General features: G+C 47.3%; 1 protein-coding gene across 1 annotated transcript in view; it reads right to left on the minus strand.

The window, feature by feature from the left end:
• The window catches only part of LOC140218902 (neprilysin-1-like), a 32,841-nt gene extending 14,172 nt beyond the window's left edge, over positions 1-18,669 (minus strand). Inside the window, exons 1-4 of the mRNA XM_072288601.1 lie at positions 18,583-18,669; positions 11,335-12,638; positions 3,230-3,460; positions 624-894 (exon numbers count right to left, since the gene is read on the minus strand). Coding sequence (XP_072144702.1) covers positions 624-894; positions 3,230-3,460; positions 11,335-12,638; positions 18,583-18,669 — 1,893 coding nt within the window. The remainder of the gene's footprint in view (positions 1-623; positions 895-3,229; positions 3,461-11,334; positions 12,639-18,582) is intronic.
• Between the last annotated feature and the right edge of the window lie 1,461 nt (positions 18,670-20,130).

Consider the following 20,130-nt stretch of genomic DNA (forward strand, 5'->3'; position numbering starts at 1 on the left):
GAATTGTGGTAACTTTTTGAAAAATTATGCCTCCTTGTGAATATAATCTCGCTACAAAAGCAGAATCGCGTCGCCCAGCGGAGACAATGTTTAAATATTATATTGAAGTTAAAAACAATATTCAACGTATAGCGATTCAGCGCCAATTCATATCACAGGGCTGTAATTCAAATCCCGCCTTTTCATTGTATGTATCGACATAAAAAAAAAATTTAAGCGCCTTTCTGCGCAGACATGGCGTGCAGATATGGCGTGCGGTGCTGATGTTAAATCTAAACAGTAACGTACAAATCCGCCGAAGTGAGGATAGGGGTAGCATTCGTCTTGGTCGCTCGCGGAACCTAGAAATGCCATTCGCGAAACAGAAAGTTCCTGTTCATAAAAGACAAACCCGGCCGGCGGCGAATACAACTTCAGTTTGCTTCCCATGCATGATTTCTTTAGCGCAATTTCACGACTGCGTTCAACCACACCACTCTAATCGAGGACCTCGACACTAACAGGCTTGCGAGACGGCTGACTCATGCAATCCATGGGTTATTCTTGTTCATCCCATTACTGACTACGTGGTTCGTGGAATCGCCCAAACCGATTCCCGCATGACGCCCACTGAGAATACTTACCTGCTCTACGACGCTGTGTCCGATGACGGCGTAGTTGAGCGAGAAAGACTTGTCGATTGGGGGCGCGACGGTGTCCGGGCCTAGCTGAACTGTGTTGTACACGCTGATCATATTTGGCACTTCCATCCTGAATGGCGGCACGAAGAACCTGGTCGTGTTAGCCGCGGTGTCCAGCAGCAAGCTCACCATATGCTGGGCGATTATTCGGGTCAAGTGCAGATAGTTATCCAGATAGTTGGCATCCTTCTGGTCTGGCACGTGCGCGTACAACCTGGGCAGAAACGATCATATCTACGAAGGAGCTTCTCGCACAGAATATACATGCACAAACAAAGAACCGAACAAATCTATCCCCGAGGCTCTACAGAAGATGGCCTTCGGTGGCTTAATAGCGCCGTGCTGTCTGTCCCTTTTGGTAGGGATGCTATTACCGCACTGCACCCAACTCCTTCCAACATGCACTATATATACACGCGGTTTTATTGCTCCTTCGTGTTATAGCGGTGATCGACGCTCATTACCTCTTGACCGGTACAAGCACATAAATACTCTTATCGCTGTTATCTCGGCTATCGTGTCCAGGCATAAATACTGCCCCGGTGAGCATCTCACAGTGCCTTCATAGGGTAAGCCCGAGAGCTGATGCTGCGCGCTGTTTTCATTTACAGCCCCAGGATGTCCTCGAGGCTGTTGGTACATAAGATGGTAATTTGTTGCGTGCGGGAACGGCTTATGGCTGCTTCACTGTGCTGATGTCGGCGAATTTCCGACTAAATGCATAGTTTTCAGAGAAACATGAAAAGCAGCGGCTGTAAACTTGTTTGAATTGCATTACAGCGAAGCAAGCTATACTTTCATTCAAGAAGAAGTGCAGGCCATAAGTCAATATTACGTTCGCAATCCATCTATTGTGTCCTAGGCTGCGAGATACGATTACCGGACCAATTGTGTGCCTTCGGCAGTCGTTTTCCGAAAAGGGGGTTATTTATTTGTTGTTATTCTTAGTCAGTTATAAAAAATTAGGTTAAAAAACTGATTACAAACAAATTAAACCATCCTGTTCGCTTCATGTATTCAAAATATTCACGTTTCGCTAGTTTACCAGCTGAACTCTTGAAAATGCTTGAACTCCTTAGACGGTGCTTTAACTACACGTGGGTGCAACTTGATGGCGCGTCAACGCATGCAAAACAACTCCTGCTGCGTGGAAGGAACAGCGCCCTGGCAGCCACCAGACGCCTCACTACGGTAGCATGACCTTGGATTGTAGCGCGAAGTGACACGGACACAGACTAGAAGCAGACAGGACGAGCGCATGACACTTCACACAGACAGTCTGTGTCCGTGTCACTTCCCGCTACAATCCAAGATCATGTTACCGTACCAACTCGCCCAACTTTCTATCCTTTTGCCACACTGCGCAAACGTGATTGGCGCCACGCGTCTCACCTAGACGCTGCGCGAGACGAGAAACCATCGACTTTAGTCAGTGCCCAGTGATTGTGAGCTGACTAAAGGCTATAATTAAGGATAACAGAAAAAGCCGCGTTTGTGCTACCCGTCTTCTGTTAGGTCCGAGCTTCGTATCTCGCACCCATATTAAAAACAAATATCTTGCCCCCCCCCCCATGTTAGCTATACTCGCGGACAACTTTCTGTAGCTATGAAGAGAAAGCTACGGCCGTGTGCCTGCTGCACATGTGTTACCGCGCCAGGTAGTCCGTCAGCGTTGACAGTGCTTTTGGTTGCTCGGAACAGAAACTGAATCGACGAAGCTTTCACGTGGGACGGTTTCGCGTTTGGCCTGACGCGCAAGGGAAAAGCCGCAAAATGAGTAAACTTTTACATTCGGTGGTGTGTTCTGTCTTAGTTAACTGTTGCTAATAAGGTGATTATGTTTTCTCTTCCCTAGGCTAACCTAACGTGGATTAAAACGCGGGACTCTTTTCAGAAGCGCACTCACTCGTGCGCGCTTTGCCTCCGTAGCTTTCCCTTTATAGCCACAGAAAGATGTCCGCGAGTATAGGACACGCTATATTACACCAGACGCCGAATTCACAAAGCTTTTTCGTTTGTAAGTACTCTCCCATTGGTTGACCGCCTTTGATAGTTCGATGTCCAGCATCAGGATTGGCTGGCATTTGCTCTAACGAACAACTTTAACGTAAGAGCTTTTTGAGAATACGGGCCTAGGAGCAAAATTCAAGAAACTTTTCGTCCCCAACTTATTTTTGCGATTGGCCGGCCGACCTCGCTGATATTTCCAGCATCAGAATTCGCTACACCTTTCTCTTACGAAGAACTTTAGCATAACAGATTCTTGTGAACACAGGCCCAAGGACCGAATTCACAAAGATGTTCGTTCGTATATCAATGGTATATCATTGGCTGTTCACCTTTGTTAATGATATGACCAGCGTCAGGATTGCCTAGAATTTGCTCTTACGAACAGTTCTAGCGTAATAACTTTTCGTCAATAAAGGCCCGAGTATGTACAATGTTTCTGCCTAACGACACTGCCTCTCTGTAAATCAAAACAGAAAGGTAGAGGGGAATGGAACAGAATAGGCACTGAAACCGCAGGCAGAATTGTAAATTTTACTTACCGGTCCAGTTCGACGATGTCATTCGTCGTAGTAAAGGTGTACGGTATCACTCGCAAGGCCTCTATCTTGGTCACCATCCTAGTCTCGCTGCCCTGGCTAGCATTATGCAGTGAAGTGACGAAGTTTCTAGCCGAATCGGAAATACGCTGCACCATGTCTTGGACATGCTCAATGTCGCTGCGCTCCAAGTGTTCCTTCAGGTACAACCTTTCGGCAGCAAACGGCATCAACCTGCGTCATGGTTGGCAGCCTTTAAGACCCTAAAAAATGGTGGGTCAAGTTTTCTGTAGACGCATAATTTCAGGACACAAGGCTAAACAGAGACGCTCATTAAACGTTCTTTTTTTTATGCGAAAGCATTATATGCCTCACTGCGCGAAAATCCGGCGTTATCGTCGGCGGCGTGACCGTAATATGGTACCAAAAATGTCCGACGGCGCGACGAGTAAAAACACGCGAAAAATGCTCGGATTCACGTCATAGTTGTCAGGCAGTCTACTGTAAACAGTCAGTTAATGGAACTGAAAATAATATTTTGGACATTGCGGTCTGGACGGGTATCGAACCCGGGCCTCCGGGGTGCAAGGTGATCACGCTTCCCCAACGCCACGGTGGCTCGACGGTTACGGTTGACTAAAGTGGTGCTGTTAAGAATGGCGAGCTGCAATGCGGGATTGCCACCCAATTACGACTGGGGAAAAAGACGCGCATCCCCCACTCTCCGTCGCTTCAGCTAGGATGGGTTCGATGAAGCGGGCTTTGTGCTGAAAACCGCCGCCACCACTCTAGCCCCATCGCCGTTGTGACGGAATGAGTTCGTCGGACGAACTATTGTGCCCGAACTCCCCAGCGCGTACCTGATCTGCTACGCGTGCGTGAGCTGCCGCGGGAAAGCCGTTTTTTGTTGCTTCTCACGCGCCGGCTGGCACGCAGGACAACGAGCTACTCAGAATGTCTCCGAGGTACCCGGAACGGCTCCCCTCTGACGTCGGCTCCGGACATCGGAATGTGTGTGCCTTTGTGTGCGTAAACTGTTCTGCGGGGCGGCGGCGAATTTACAATGAGTAAACGAACGTTCGCGTCACCTTGTATCGCCGGCGGACCGAGTGTTTAAAAACGGCTCTTGTGCGGATGCTCGACACACTTCTCTTGAGCAGTCATGTTGGTCGGACACTCTTTTTCTGAAGCAGTCATGTTAGACTGATATAAATATTGTAAATAAACCCATATTTCTCGTTCTCGATGACAAGCAGTTCTTCCCTTCATCAACGTCCTCAGCGTGGATAAGTTGGACGACGGCATGGGCCAGCTACCTACGAATTCATGCCGGACTCCAATCTTGACAACGGACCACGAGCGATGGGATTGAGCCCCCAATCCTGACAACTGGTGGCAGCGGTGGGATGGACTTTGCGACGTGGTGCTGTGACTGCGGTGAGTGCTTGGTTCTTGCTTTGACTCTCTAGGCTTCATTTTGTGGTTGTTCTGTTTAGAACTGTAGGGAAGCTAGATTGTTGTGTGTTAGCTAGGTTGTGTTTTCCTAGCTAGATTTAGAGAGCAGAATCAAGGCAGTAAAGCAGCAATCATGGAGTTAAGGACACTGCTGAGAGACGAATTGTTGATTGTGGGTGAGGAACTTGGCCTAGATGTGCGCAAGGAAATGCTAAAATCGGAATTATTGGAGCTAATTTCCAATCAGGCCAGTGAGGAAGATATTGAAATGGGATTGGAACTTTTCAAAAAGAGAGAGAAACGGGAAAGAGAAAGAGAAGAACGGGAACGAGAGGAACGCGATAAAGATCGCGAGTTAAGAAAAATGCAACTTGAACTTGAAAGCAAACGTTTGGAGTTGTCTCAAGGAAGTGAAGGCGCTCTGGGACGATCAAGTGAGGCAGAATCGTACCGCATGGACAGGCTATTAAAGCCATTTGAGGTCGGGACCGACATAGGCTTGTTCCTAAGCAATTTTGAAAGGACTTGCGAAAAGATGAACTTCGGCCCGAGTACATGGTCACAGCGGTTGCTGTCTATGTTGCCGTGTGAGGCGGCGGAAGTAATCGCCAGATTGAGTGCACAGGATGCATATGATTATGCAAAAGTTAAGGCGAGTCTCCTGAAGAAATACCGCCTTTCAGCCGAAGCTTTTCGGCAAAGGTTTAGGAGCACAGGCAAGAAAGATAGCGAGGGATATCCGGAGTTTGCATATAGCTTAAAAGCCAACCTAGTCGAGTGGCTTAAAAGCGCGGAAGCGTACGACAACAGAGACATGATCATTGAATGCATGTGTCTATAGCAGTTTTACAAAACCATCCCCCAAGCTGTGAAACTGTGGGTGCAAGACAGAGGGAATGTAAACACTGTGGAAAGGGCGGCCGAATTAGCCGAAGAGTACGCAACCCGTAGAAATTTGAACGCCGAGGAAGGAAACTTGGACGGTCGAAATGGACCGCGGAAACCATTTCCGTTCAAAAGGGGTGCGCAGACTAGACGATCGGAGCCTGTAGACATGGCGGAAAAGCCCGCAGAAAAGAGCGAGGAGAAACTTAACGAGGAAACCGCACAAAAAGAACAGAAAAGAAAATTCGAATCTTTTAGACCAATTCGCTGTTACAAATGCCACAAACTGGGACATATAGCTGTTAACTGCGGGAAGCCTAGCGTAGTTTTCTCCTACGTGGAGGAAAAAGATGAGAATATGGAACTTTTAAGTCCATATCTTCACGACCTGCAAGTTAATGGAAAACCATGCCGAGTGCTAAGAGACAGTGCCACCACGATGGACATTGTCCATCCATCTTACGTGACGGTAGCTGACTTCACCGGAGAAGTAGCATGGATAAAACAGGTTGTAGAAGAACACAGCGTGTGTCTGCCCATGGCCAAAGTCAAAATCAATGGACCATTCGGGGAGCTAGAGACTGAGGCTGCAGTTTCCAAATTTTTGTCACTGCAGTATCCTTACATCTTTTCGAATCGTTCGAATCAGTTACTGTGTGACAAAGGGCTCAAACTGGGAGAGGGCATAGTACAAGCATTGACCCGAGGCCAAGCTCGTAAGATCGCGGCGCTTTCGGCTGAAAATGCTCAAGCTCCTCCAGCGGAAGCAGAAAAGGGGATAACTTCAATACCCGAATCCGAGCTAGGCCCGAGGGACAAAAGAACAGTTGAGGAGAGCCTGCCAGCTGACCAGCTCAATGAGAGCGTAGCACTAGAGTGTCAAAGTTCTGGCTTGCAGGAAGAGCAAGCTGACGCACTCACAAGCGAGACAGGGTCGTTATTATCACCGGCCTCAAAGAACTTTGATCAGCTCTTACGTGTGGATAAAGAGTCACTGGCAGCTGAGCAAAAGAATGATGAGAGCTTAGCTAAATTACATGACACAGCTAAAGAAGGCATTGCTAGGCGCAACGTGACGATACACGAGAGAGGAGGTTTGTTGTATCGGCACACAGAGATCGAAAGAGTAGGATTTTAGATCAGTTAGTCGTACCTACTAAGTATAGGGAGGACCTTTTGAGTCTCTGTCATGGAAATGGGTGGTCCGGCCACCTAGGCATAAACAAATCAAAGGAAAGATTGCTTATGGAATACTACTGGCTTGGCTGTTTTAAAGACGTAGAAAACTTTGTAAGATCATGCGACGCCTGCCAGCGTTCTGGTAAACCAGGAGAGACATGGAAAGCTCCACTGAAGGTAGTGCCCTTAATAACAGAGCCTTTCAGACGACTTGTAATAGACACGGTAGGGCCTCTTCCAAAAACAAAATCGGGCTACAGGTACTTGTTTACCATGCTGTGTCCGGCTACCAAGTTTCCAGAAGCAATCCCTTTGAAAGAGCTCAGTTCCACCGAAGTAGTAGACGCGCTTTTGACAGTGTTTGCACGAGTTGGGTTTCCAGCCGAAATTCAGGCAGATCAAGGGTCAGTATTCACGAGTGCACTGACTTCCACATTCTTGCAAAAGTGCGGGGTAAAGTTAATACACAGTTCTGTCTATCACCCTCAGTCAAACAGTGTAGAGAGGTGGCATTCGGTGCTTAAGCGAGTTTTGCGCGCGCTCTGTTACGAGCATAAGGAGGACTGGGAGAACTGTCTGCCGGCAACTTTGTTTGCTTTGCGAACGGTTCCACATAAAGCGACAGGGTTCTCACCAGCAGAACTAGTGTATGGGAGGACACTCCGTTCTCCACTGAGAATGTTAAGAGAGCTGTGGGAGGTAAGAGGGGAGAGTCCAACAGTGGTTGAATACGTGCTAAATTTACTGGAACGGCTAAGCGCAACCCAAGAACTAGTCGGAAAGAACATGGGAGTACCTCAAAAGAACGCCAAATTCTATTACGACAAGAATGCGAGGCTTCGTACGTTTAACGCCGGAGACCAGGTAATGATCCTCAAACCTTCAAGAAAGAACAAGCTTGAAGTTCACTGGGACGGGCCCGTTAAAGTGTTGCACAAACTTTCAGATACTAACTATGCTCTGAAAATGCCCGGTCGCAGGAAGGAGGTGAGGATATATCACTGCAATTTGATGAAGCCGTATGTAGAGCGGAGCGGAGTCGTTAATTATACCATCAAAGAGCCGGATGGCATTAGTACCAAGTTTAAGGAGTATAGGGCGACCTCCAACTCTGAAATCGGCCTAGAAGAAGTAGTAGAACACTCGGTAAGCTCGCACGCTCTAAGACCCGAGCAGCTAGATGAGCTAAAAGAGGTGTTATGGGAATATCTCGACAGATTCAGCGATCGGCCGGGTAGAACCGAACTAATAACGCATGAAATAGAGCTGACATCAACCGAACCAGTAAGATCAAAGCCTTACAGGGTGTCTCCAAGACAGAGAGAGATTATGGAGGCAGAGATACAGCGCATGCTAGAGTTGGGAGTTATTGAGCCCGCTGAGAGTGACTACACGTCACCGCTAATACTGGTAGAAACCCCTAACACGGACCCTCGTCCGTGTGTTGACTACAGGAAGTTAAATGCCATCACTAGGGATCAGCTGTACCCGATACCCAACATTGAGGAACGAATTGAAAGAGTTAGAGCTGCTAAATACGTTTCAACTATAGATCTCGTGCGGGGGTACTGGCAAGTTCCCCTTTCAGAAAGTGCCAGCCGCTATGCCGCATCATCTCACCTGTAGGCACTTTTCGCCCTATCGCACTCAGCTTCGGGCTGAAGAACGCGCCGTTTAGCTTCTCTAAGTTAATGGATATTGTCCTAAAAGACTTGCAGGAGTTCGCCTTGCCATATCTTGATGATGTAGCAATTTTTTCGGACAGCTGGGAAAAACACGTATCGCACCTCAAACAGGTGTTCTCACGGTTGAGGGAAGCCGGCTTAACGATGAAAGCGGAAAAGTGTAGATTTGGTTGTTAACAGGTTACTTATCTCTGCCATGTTGTCGGCCAGGGCACGAGACGGCCGGCCGAGCTGAAAATAGCTACGATTGGAGAATTTTCTCAGCCGCGAGCGAAAACAGACCTTCGTTCATTTTTGGGACGTGTGGGGTACTATCAACGGTACATTCCGAATTACTCGCAAATGGCGAGTCCATTAACGGACGCCCTCCGAAACGGAGCACCAAGTAGCGTACACTGGGATAAGGACAAAGAGAACGCTTTCCAAAGTTTGAAAACGCTATTGGTTTCTCGTCCTGTTCTTCGCGCGCCAGACTACACAAAGGAATTCATAGTTCAGTGCGACGCAAGAGACAGAGGTATGGGCGTGGTACTTAGTCAGGTCGGCGACGATAACGAGGAGCATCCTATCCTTTATGCCAGCCGTAAACTAAATGTAAGAGAGGAAGCCTACAGCGCTTCAGAGAAGGAATGTGCTTGTTTGGTTTGGGCCGCACAGAAGTTGTCGTGTTACTTGTACGGAGCGAAGTTCATCTTCGAGACCGACCACTGTCCTCTGACGTGGCTCAATCAAATGTCACACAAAAATGGCCGCTTGCTCCGATGGAGCCTCACTCTCCAAGAGTACAACTTCTCCGTTAGATATAAGAAGGGAAAGTTGCATAGCAATGCGGATGGATTAAGCAGGCTAATTTGAATTCTGCGTTTGAGGGTCCCGCCTAAATGTTAGGGTTACTGGTGTTAATTTTTTTAAGCGAAGAAGAACCCCTCTCATTTAGCAGGATTCCCTCCATGATTGCTGAATTTGTCAGCAGGAATTTGCCTCAGAAATTGGCATAGCGAAATGCAGCATTTTTTTTTTGTTTCTGCACTTATGTTTTTTTTTTTTTTTTTTTTTTTAAGCCTAGCGGGTCTAAAGTGAGAGCCAATGCACGTCATCTCGGCGCAGAGCCGTGTTGTGGGGTTCATTTTGCAGTTGCCTGTCCTTGTTGGATGTTTTGGGGCGGTGACATCAATACACAAGTGGTCGCTGCGAGCCAAGACATCAATCCCCCCCTGACTACCAGCCGTTCTCTTCCTGCCTAGCGGTTGTCAGCGCTAGACAGTCGAGATTTTTCGGGCAATGGAGGCGCTGTTAAGAATGGCGAGCTGCAATGCGGGATTGCCACCCAATTACGACTGGGGAACAAGACGCGCATCCCCCACTCTCCGTCGCTTCAGCTAGGATGCGTTCGATGAAGCGGGCTTTGTGCTGAAAACTGCCGCCACCACTTTAGCCCCATCGCCGTTGTGACGGAATGAGTTCGTCGGACGAACTATTGTGTCCGAACTCCCCAGCGCGTACCTGATCTGCTACGCGTGCGTGAGCTGCCGCGGGAAAGCCGTTTTTTGTTGCTTCTCACGCGCCGGCCGGCACGCAGGACAACGAGCTACTCAGAATGTCTCCGAGGTACCCGGAACGGCTCCCCTCTGACGTCGGCTCCGGACATCGGAATGTGTGTGCCTTTGTGTGCGTAAACTGTTCTGCGGGGCGGCGGCGAATTTACAATGAGTAAACGAACGTTCGCGTCACCTTGTATCGCCGGCGGACCGAGTGTTTAAAAACGGTTCTTGTGCGGATGCTCGACACACTTCTCTTGAGCAGTCATGTTGGACTGACACTCTTTTTCTGAAGCAGTCATGTTAGACTGATATAAATATTGTAAATAAACCCATATTCCTCGTTCTCGATGAGAAGCAGTTCTTCCCTTCATCAACGTCCTCAGCGTGGATAAGTTGGACGACGGCATGGGCCAGCTACCTACGAATTCATGCTGGACTCCAATCTTGACAACGGACCACGAGCGATGGGATTGAGCCCCCTATCCTGACAGTGCCTAGTGCGTGCGTCATTGCACACGTTGCGTCACTGCTCCCGTCACTGCCTCCCACGTGTCACTTTCTCTTCGTATTTCATCGGTGCTCTGTCTACTGCGATGCACTCTCGACGCCAAATCATGAGTGTATAAAATGAGGTATGCCTAGTGCATGCGTCATTGCACATATCACGTCGCTGCCTCCCGCGCGTCACTTTCTCTTTGGATGTTATCGGTGCTGTGTCTACTGGGATGCACTCCGAAACGTATACCTCAGCGACAGCTCGGAAACGTGATCAAAGACGGAAGCACGCCGCTGTAGACGAAGCAAATGAAAACAAAAAGGACTGCCGTGGAAGTTTATAACTCGCACGATGACATACGGATGCATACCTAAGCGAAAACATTTCCACAAAGTGACTGCAATGCTTTCGCAGTTCCACACGTAAGCAGTTTTAAGTGTCTCTGCCGAAATTCTTTCGCTTACGTCACTGCTGTACATAAGGCTCTGCACTACGGGAAAAGACTAACTTGCATTCGGCGTTTTAGTGTCACAGTTCATTCACTGTATCCTCGTTTTAAAAATGTGCATTTTATGGAAAGCTCAAAGCTAATGAAATATTTGACTTGCGAAATTATTAGCCATTAACCTGATGACTGACAGAATTCATTGATCAGCATTCGTACTACGACCTGTATCCAAATACATCAAACAGCGGTAATTTTTTTGGTAAATTGCGAAACAGCAAATGGAGAGAGCAAACAAGGAAGTCTGTTTACTGTTTAATACTGGAGAGATTGTGAGCCAATGAATTAAGAGAACAACGTGCGAGATGAAATTCACAGCAATATGGCAAACAAAACAACATGGGTAATGTGAAAGAACTTACTGGCGGACGTCGCTGAAGCAACGTGGCCACAAGTCCTTCAAGCTGTCCGTGTAGTTGGCGACGGTGGTGCTGTACGCGAGACTGTACGACGCCAAGCGGCTCAGGAACCACACGATGTAAAGGCCCACATAGGCTGAAATCTTGATAGGATCTAGCGACGTGAACACATTTTGCGACAGGAACTCTGCGTATTCGCCGTCAACGACTAAGCACGTCGTACGCACGTTTTGCAGCGACTGAAACTTTTTGCCGAGGACTTTGGAAAGCGCAAACCAAAACTCTGTAAGTGGATACTGGCTGCTCATTTTAACTTGTGCGTTTAACGCATCGCTTTCTGGCAGGTGAGAAAACTGTCTGTTTACAGTCTGTATAGCCCGGATGACGCGCGAGTAGGACATGCCACGTTCACCTATTACTTCGGCGCAGCGTCTGACGTACACGTCGAGAGTGTTGGCCAACTGAAGCTGCTGGAGAAACTTGACGAAAGGGACTATGTGGTAACTGGGTGCAAAGTACAGCATATAGCCTCGACCACGGCGAAGATTGTGACCAGCGGTGAGCCTGAACAAAGGCCCGATGCCGATGTTGAGGTTGATGTCCACGATGCCGCGAACGATGAAGTAGACCGACGTCGTAGGCATCTGCGGAAACGTGAAGCCGCCCGCGCTAAGCACAGTCTTGATCTTGTCGATATCCTCGGGCCTCTGGTGTAGCAGTTTCATGCAGTTCCTAAGTATTATGGCAGCCTTCTCGACGCTGCTTTGACCGGACGTGGTGGGTATCGCTGATATCGAGTGAAGCACAGAGATGCTTAACGAGTCGCGAGCCTTGGCGTAGTAATTCGAATCAGCTCCGCTGCAGGCGTACTTGTAGAAGTCGTGGCAGGGCGCAATGGACGGCTCGATTGATTCGCGGATAGCTATAGCTGGCTTGTAACAGCGCGGTTCCTGGCACTGCACCAAGAAGTGGAAGAGCACGAGCGGCTGCAAAACGGTGAAAGCGAGTGTCACGGCTGTCATGGACACCAAGAACACGCGGTACTCGGCGGAGCGGTCAACCGGTGGCGGGGGTGTTACTGAGGATATCTTGACGTCGCTCTCGCTCACAGTTCTGAGCCGCACGGGTGCGTGGAATGACACCGATCGTGGAACGCGGCTCCCGCGCTTCTTAACGGACGCGCAGCGACGGAGACGGATTGGGCTGTCGGCGGTAGCGAGGCGGTAGTGGTGGATCAGTGGACTCGACCGTTTCCTCAGCTTTTTGGGCGACGAAGCGCTGTTAGGCGGCCGAGAGGGGCGTCGTGTCTGCAAGATTCCAGCGTATAGTATGTCATCTCAGATGTCAATATAGAGTGCTGCTAGTTTGCAACTTCTGGCTAACAGTGAACAAAACAAAGTCTCAGTGTGTTTCTGGTTCACCGGGTTGTGGACGGGCATTAAATGGTATGCCTCAGTCCATGTTCTGGTTAGACTTAGTGCAGTATATAATGGAATTCATTGCTGAGCAAACAGGTTCTTTTAGGAGAGTTGATGTTGAGAACGGAGCAGCATCCCCGGTGGACGCCGGGTTTTTGTGGATGTCTCTAGTAAAAATAAGTTACATTAGTGTAAAATAATAATAATGCCTTTATTTTCCATCCCAAGAATCTGGGAGGGGGAGAGAAAAAGCTAGATATCCAGCTTGATGGGCTGTCGCCTCCCCGATACAAATACATGATGTTTAGAAAAAAATAAGGCAAACAGTACAAGCATATGAGCACAGACAAAAAGGAATATCACAATGCACGAACAAATGACAATTTTTACAGAAATGTACAATTCCAAAAAACAGAGCGATGTGCATAATATCATGTACATTTCAAACAGAAAGTGCCGCCCTTTCGCGTGTAACTGAAACAAAATGAAGCAAATCTTTTGGCCGGATGCGTTGGAGATTTAAATTGTAATGTTGGCACAAGTTTAAGACATATGGAAGAGTGTTTCTGAGCATATGTTGTCCGTAACCTGTTCTGAATGAATGTATGTACCAAATATCGGTGTTTCTAGTTGCGTACGTGATATCTCTTTTCTGCACTGATGCCCGTTGTGCAATGAACGAGACGTTGTTTTTTGAGCTCGGTAATGTATTTAGAGATTAGGCGGTATGCGTACAGATCATGAATCGGCATTATGTTGTCTTTCATAAAGAGCGGCTTAGATGGGTGGTCATATGCTACATTGTATATTATTCTCAGCATTCTCTTCTGCTTAACGCGTAATTTTCGTAGATTCATGAGGGATGTTTCCCCCCAGACCAAATGACAATAATTTAGGTGGGAACAGAACAATGAATTGTGAAGTGGCAATTTCACCTTTATAGGGAGGAGGTGCTTATGAGCGTAAATCGATCCAATAACACGTGACAGTTTAGATGCTACGTAATTTGTGTGGTCATCCCATGTCAGTTTCTCATTGAAAAGTACACCTAGTACTTTAAAGGAATTTGCTATCTCTATTTTAAAATTATTAGGAATGATATCATCGTTAATATGAACATCCTTGTTTTTTGGACGGTAAATAATGGCCTTTGTTCTGGCGTTATATTTTGTCCACTTCTCGTGCTGCCTAAGTGCTGTATTTGCTTTCATGACCATGTTCGAGGCAGACGAGGCTGAAAACAATAAGCTGGTGTCATCAGTATATATTACCATTTTTATTTATCTGTCTATCTGTGTTATGCCGTTCACGTATATATTTTAAAAAAACGGGCCCAAAATGCTGCCTTGCGGCACGCCGGAAGAGACAGTTTTAACATTGGATCGGTGACCGTTTATTTCAACATACTGTTGTCGACCTCCGAGATAGCTGCTCAAAAGCATCAATGACGTTCCTCGAAAGCCATACACTTGAAGCTTTTTTAAAAGTAACTTGGGGTTCAGGTGGTCAAAAGCCTTTGAAAAATCTACATATATTCCTAAAGCTAAATTCTTTTCATCAAGAGATTTTTGAATGTATTATTTTTGAAACAATAATGTTGAATTAACAACATTATTCGCGTCTCGAACTGTGTGTGTTTTGATGACGCAACCCCCACAGTTAGATTAAGTGTTGCTGGGTGCTCGATCAAGGAGCCCGACCATGCCATTCGCAGTCACTTCATAATGATGAAAGACGCGCAGTAGTGAATAAAGTAGGCTAGTAAATCAAGAGAGTTCAGAATATTTAACAACTCTTCTCGATAGTGTTTGCAAATTGACTTATTTTATACATAAGGCTTATACATAATCAGCCTTATACATAAGGCTGATTATGCATTATTCTACCGAACAAAAGAAAAATAATTATTTCTCATTGGGCGCCGTTTCACCATTAACCCTCTGTTATCGGTCAAAAGGTTTCAGGCTGCACCCACTTCACCTGCCTGTCACTAGACGTCCCAAACCGCGTAAACTCATTATGTCAGTGACGTGTACGCGTTAAAGATGCATTAATATGCCGAACAAAACTGAATTTTCTTCTGAATAGACGCCGGCTGCCCTGTTCCGAAGGGAATGAAAGATGGCTTAAAAAATTATGGGGTTTTACGTGCCAAAACCACTTTCTGATTATGAGGCACGCCGTAGTGGAGGACTCCGGAAATTTCGACCACCTGTGGTTCTTTAACGTGCACCTAAATCTAAGTACACGGGTGTTTTCGCATTTCGCCCCCATCTAAATGCAGCTGCCGTGGCCGGGATTCGATCCCGCAACCTCGTGCTCAGCAGCCTAACACCATAGCCACTTAGCAACCACGGCGGGTTAAAAGATGGCTGCCGCCAATCGCTCAGGCACTGGCTACTCGCACGTGCCTGAGAGCATGGGTTTATTTGCATATAATAAAACTTTTTGCGTGGCAGTGTAAAATTTTCGAGCGTTTCGGCACGTTTACGACCTCGTTCTGCCAACTCTTCTTGGCTGAGGATACGTTTTAGCGTTATTTTAAGCTTCCGTTGCATGCCGCCGTGATTATAGACCAGCCACCGCAATCTAAGTAAGGGAAAGGGTACCAATCGCAGACGCCGGCACCGCCCTCTTTATCCGGTTATCAATTTTCAGTGCAGTGGCTCGGCCCCATCGAATCCCTCTCCATTTGAGAGTGCTCCTCGTCTCTTGTCAGCCAGTTAGATGAGACAAGCCGCTCAGTGTAGGCAATGTTATTCGTTTTCATGCAAGCAAAAGTGACCTCCTATGAACGAGGAGAGCGTTCGATTTGTCTGTTCAGACAACTCTGCGCGTGGCAGCGCGATGCTTGCGTCGGCGGTAACGCAAATTTGATGCGAGGAGGTAGGAATACAAACAGATTGTAATAGTTTTAGATTATAGGGCCCCTGAACACCTACGAACACAACCTAAAGTTGTGTTCGACAGTGTGCAGGTTCAGTGACAGTTAAACCAAGAGGGCATCAACTTTGAATTGCATTACGACAGCAGTCCGGCATCTCACTACTTTTACATCTCCAGACGTCAATTTCGCAATTGGAAGATATGTCCTAATGTGAATAAATAAAACTGATAATTCGTAAATTATCTTTATCAGCCACTTGTACTTGGAGGTTTTTATTGCAATAGCAATGATATGAACACTTCAGGCGCATTTCTGCTGTCGGCGTTGGTGTCGCCGTGAGGTTCCGTATAAAGTCCAAGGGCGATAACACCGTCGCAGCGCGTCGAATACTGCATGTGAGAGTGAAAGCACGCGAGGGAAGCCGACGATCGCTGCTCAATGTGGCGTGCGCGCACAAGAAAAAAGCCGACAGAAAACGCGCCGTCTTCCGTCCCGAGAAAGGCAGTGGGGGTATGGGAGGGCGGCGTTTCGCTCCGGCAGCAACTGCGTATTTCGTCAATGGCCGCAAGGGGAACTGGCGATCGTGGCTCAATCTCTCGCGCGAAAAGGAAAAAAGTGGGAAGGCAGCGCGGGAGGAGGGAGCGGGGGTAGCTTCGACTCCTCCAACAAGCGCGTACTTTGCACGGGCTCGCGCGCTAGCGCGCGTTGTATATTGAAAGGTATCTGCAGACGGCTCATACCTTTGTGCGCGCTGTATTCTCGCCGCCATAGAGAGCATGAAGGTCACTTCGCTCGGTGCTGCCGCCGCGCTTGCTCACACCGGCGGTTTGACAGCGAGTGTCCGCGCTCATCGAGTGTGATGTGTTGATGTTTGCTTGTGCACGCTGACACCATGCTTGTTAATTCAGTTAGTAGGCGAATGTTTCCAAGATGATACGGCCGGATAAAACTGCTATCCTTACTTCGTATAGCTGTCTACAGATTTGCTATCGCAATCGAGGCTTCGCCTTTCGGGCGAAACTGCGACGTTTTTATGCCGATAATTTCCGTCCCTTCACGAAACGCACCTGAAGCGGTGAAACAGCGCTATATCGAAAACAGTTCCAACTAAAAAGAAAGGCGGGTGATACATTTCTGTTTACATAGCAGCATTGTTAGCCAACGCCAGGGCCCTTGCCTTATAAAACAATACGAGCTCCTGCTGCGCCTCTTGTCAACGCAACAATTTCGTATCTCTCTCTCGACAGAGCACGCTAGTGCGTTGAATCGGACTTCGATTCAGTACTGGCAACACTTGCGATATTCGGTCAGTCAAGCAGTCAAGCTCTGTCGTGCATCGCTTTTCGTTTAACTTGCTTTTCACCTATGTTCCTTCGACGTTACTCACGTTACTTGTGTTTTCTTGTTAATCTGCAACTCTGATTCGTTGTTCTTCGCAACCAGTGTTACTTCCTCACATGGAAGTAACATGGAAGTAACATGCTTTGATATCGCTGCATCGTATGTTTCTGCACTACTGTTTTCTTCACACATTATGATTACTAAAGCATTGTTGTCACCTAATTCCTTAATAGTGTAATCTACGAAAGAAATTACTCCTCCTTTATTCGTGTACAGTCATATGAACTATATTGCTGAACCCGCCGTGGTTGCTCAGTGGCTATGGTGTTGGGCTGCTGAGCACGAGGTCGCGTGATCGAATCCCGGCCACAGCGGCCGCATTTCGATGGAGGCGAAATGCGAAAACATCCATGGTACTTAGATTTAGGTGCACGTTGAAGAACTCCAGGTGGTCAAAATTTCCGGAGTCCTCCACTACGGCGTGCCTCATAATCAGAAAGTGGTTTTGGCACGTAAAACCCCATAATTTTAATGTTGCTTTACTTACACTATATTTACTTCCAATATTTTCCCCAAGTTCTCATTCCGCTGCTCTAAGCTTCTGTTGACAACAGTACGTTTGTCATAGCCTGCACGTTCTAACAGGAAGTATCCTTGACAGTTTATACCCCCTCGAGGCATGCCGACCCTTCAGCGCTTGCAGCGTTAAGCATGCAACCCCTCCCTCTCTTCCTTCTCAGCTTGCTTTGATAAGCCCCACCCCCCTCTATACTATCTTAGACCTGTCCCTGCCTCATGTTCTTCCTGCAGCGCTATAACCCACTCTATCACAAGGACGATAACACGAACTGAGCACGCGATGGCGTTCCAGCAGAGCCTCACATTCTGCTGTTGTTTCCCAAAATCCCCCCTTTCCTGTGTTGTACGCACAGAAACGACCTTGCAGCTGTGTCATCCAGCATATGTATACAGAATGACGTCACAGGAGCAGAAGAGACCCACGAGTAGTTACCACACGGGAACATTTTTTTCGTAGCCACTTTCAGAAAAACCTACTCCTGTGGCTCACCGGCCTAACGCATTCTCCTGCACATAATTACATCGCTGGTTCGTTTCCTGCCAAGGCGCCACAAATTAGAGCAAAGTACAGGTTACACAGTTGAAGACATCATGGCCACTATAGAGCTCACGCAACCTTTGTTACTAAAACAAACAAGAAATGCGCATTATTACTACGCAGTTATTTCCTCCGCCGCTGTCTTCCGAGAATTTTGGACGAGAGGAGGACTTTGGTGTGTTTCAGCAGTGTTCCAATACGAAACCTCATGAACTGCGATTACGCTGCCAGTATATCAGCGGCTCTCAGTGCAACGTCAGACAACGCACATTTGGTTGCAACGTCATATCGCTTCAGGCCTGGCCGATTTAAGTTCTAGCCATGCTCTTACGATTGAGCGTGCAAATGAAGTCGATCATTTATACTGGCCGTCCGCGCAGTGAAACGCTGCCACGGCAGGACAATGGCAGCCCCGGGCGCACGCAGCTACGCTGTGTGCGTGCGCCCGAGACCCGGAAAATGCGGCGATCACCTTGGGCGTCTCTTACCTCCTCGGGCGTCAGCACGTAGTTGCTGATGACTGGACTGATGGAGCTGTTCCGACGCCCCGAACTGTCAGACGGCGAATACGCCATTGCCGGACTGCTTTCAATGAAACTTTGCAGGGCAATACATACGTTGCAATAGATTGTCGCATTACATAGAAGCCACTCCCCGTGGAGCGGCTATTGTTGTTCTTCTTCTTCTTCGTCTTCTGCTCGTCGTGCTCGTGGCTCGCGGTGAGTCTCTTGATGAGCGGTTGATAATCCAGCTCTTACACCATTGAACTCTTCTATTCTGTGCATATCGCATAAAGCACATTGTGAAAATTTTATTTTGACTGAGGAAAAATGTAGCTATAGAAATATTCGAACGCCCAATGGAAATATTAAGCGCAAGAATTTCGTTTCTGAAAGCGGAAGTAAAAGAAGTACAGCGAGGCTTGGGGGATTAATTTATTTGGACGAAATTTAAAATTTTGGCAACATATTGTGCCACCGGCTTCTCCACATACAGTAAATTGTTCGATGATTCCTGCAATAGCAATATGCCCAATTCTGGGTGTCGCAGCATAACAGCGTCAACAACAACAACAACAAGGGTGCGAATTTCTTGCTTTGATCTTCGCTGCTTTTGTTGTCGAGCTGTTCCTTTCTTTTCGCTGCAATTTCGCTTTAGTCTTTATAGTCTCTCTTGTTTTATCCTTTGTTATTTATTCCCATTATTTTTGGCTCCTCCTCCCTGAAGAACGGGCAGGTGTTCTTACGTGTTGTTTAATTTTGATTTGTTATTGATGATGATGATGATGATGATGGCGGTGGTGGTGGTGGTAATGATGATGATGATGTTGCTGTTGATGATGATGTTGATTATGATGATTACGATGATGATGATGATGATGATGATGGTGGTGATGATGATGGTGATGATGATGATAGTTTCAATATATACTTCTGGGGTATCTGAAAGCTATATTTACGTGAGTCCGCGTTAATATTTGAAGAAAAATCTTAGATTTAGGAGCATGCCACAGAAATCCAGGATGGGGGGGGGGCGTCTAAATTAAACCGGAACGCAGGACTTTGGCGTCCCTCATAACTCGCTTGTTGTAGTGAGACGTGTTTAACAATTAACTATAGAATCCCGTTGGGCCAAAGAAATATGAAGGTGATCAAAAAGTTCACTGCGCCTTCATCAATAGATGACTTTGGCACGTTTTTAGGCATAATCAGTTACTTCACACGGTTTGTGCCTAATCTTGTCGAATAACTTGTTCCCATAATGGCAGCTGCTCTTGAAAGATACTGAATGGTACTGCGGCCCAAAAATGACCCAAAGGTGTCCACTGTGCTCTTAGCAAGCGTGCCACCGCTAGGCAACAATTAAGTTTTGAAGTAGGCAGATCCACATTGCTTACATAAACACCCCAGGTTCTTTTGGAAAAAGCCCTTCTGAACTATTCAGACAGGCGCTGCGATCTACCCTATTATTGCACCCAGCTAAACTGAGGCCTTCCAGGCCAAGTTCCTTTAGGGTCTTCAAATAGAACAATGAAA

The sequence above is a fragment of the Dermacentor andersoni genome, chromosome 1 (genome assembly GCF_023375885.2).
Source record: "Dermacentor andersoni chromosome 1, qqDerAnde1_hic_scaffold, whole genome shotgun sequence".
Classification (NCBI taxonomy): domain Eukaryota; kingdom Metazoa; phylum Arthropoda; class Arachnida; order Ixodida; family Ixodidae; genus Dermacentor; species Dermacentor andersoni.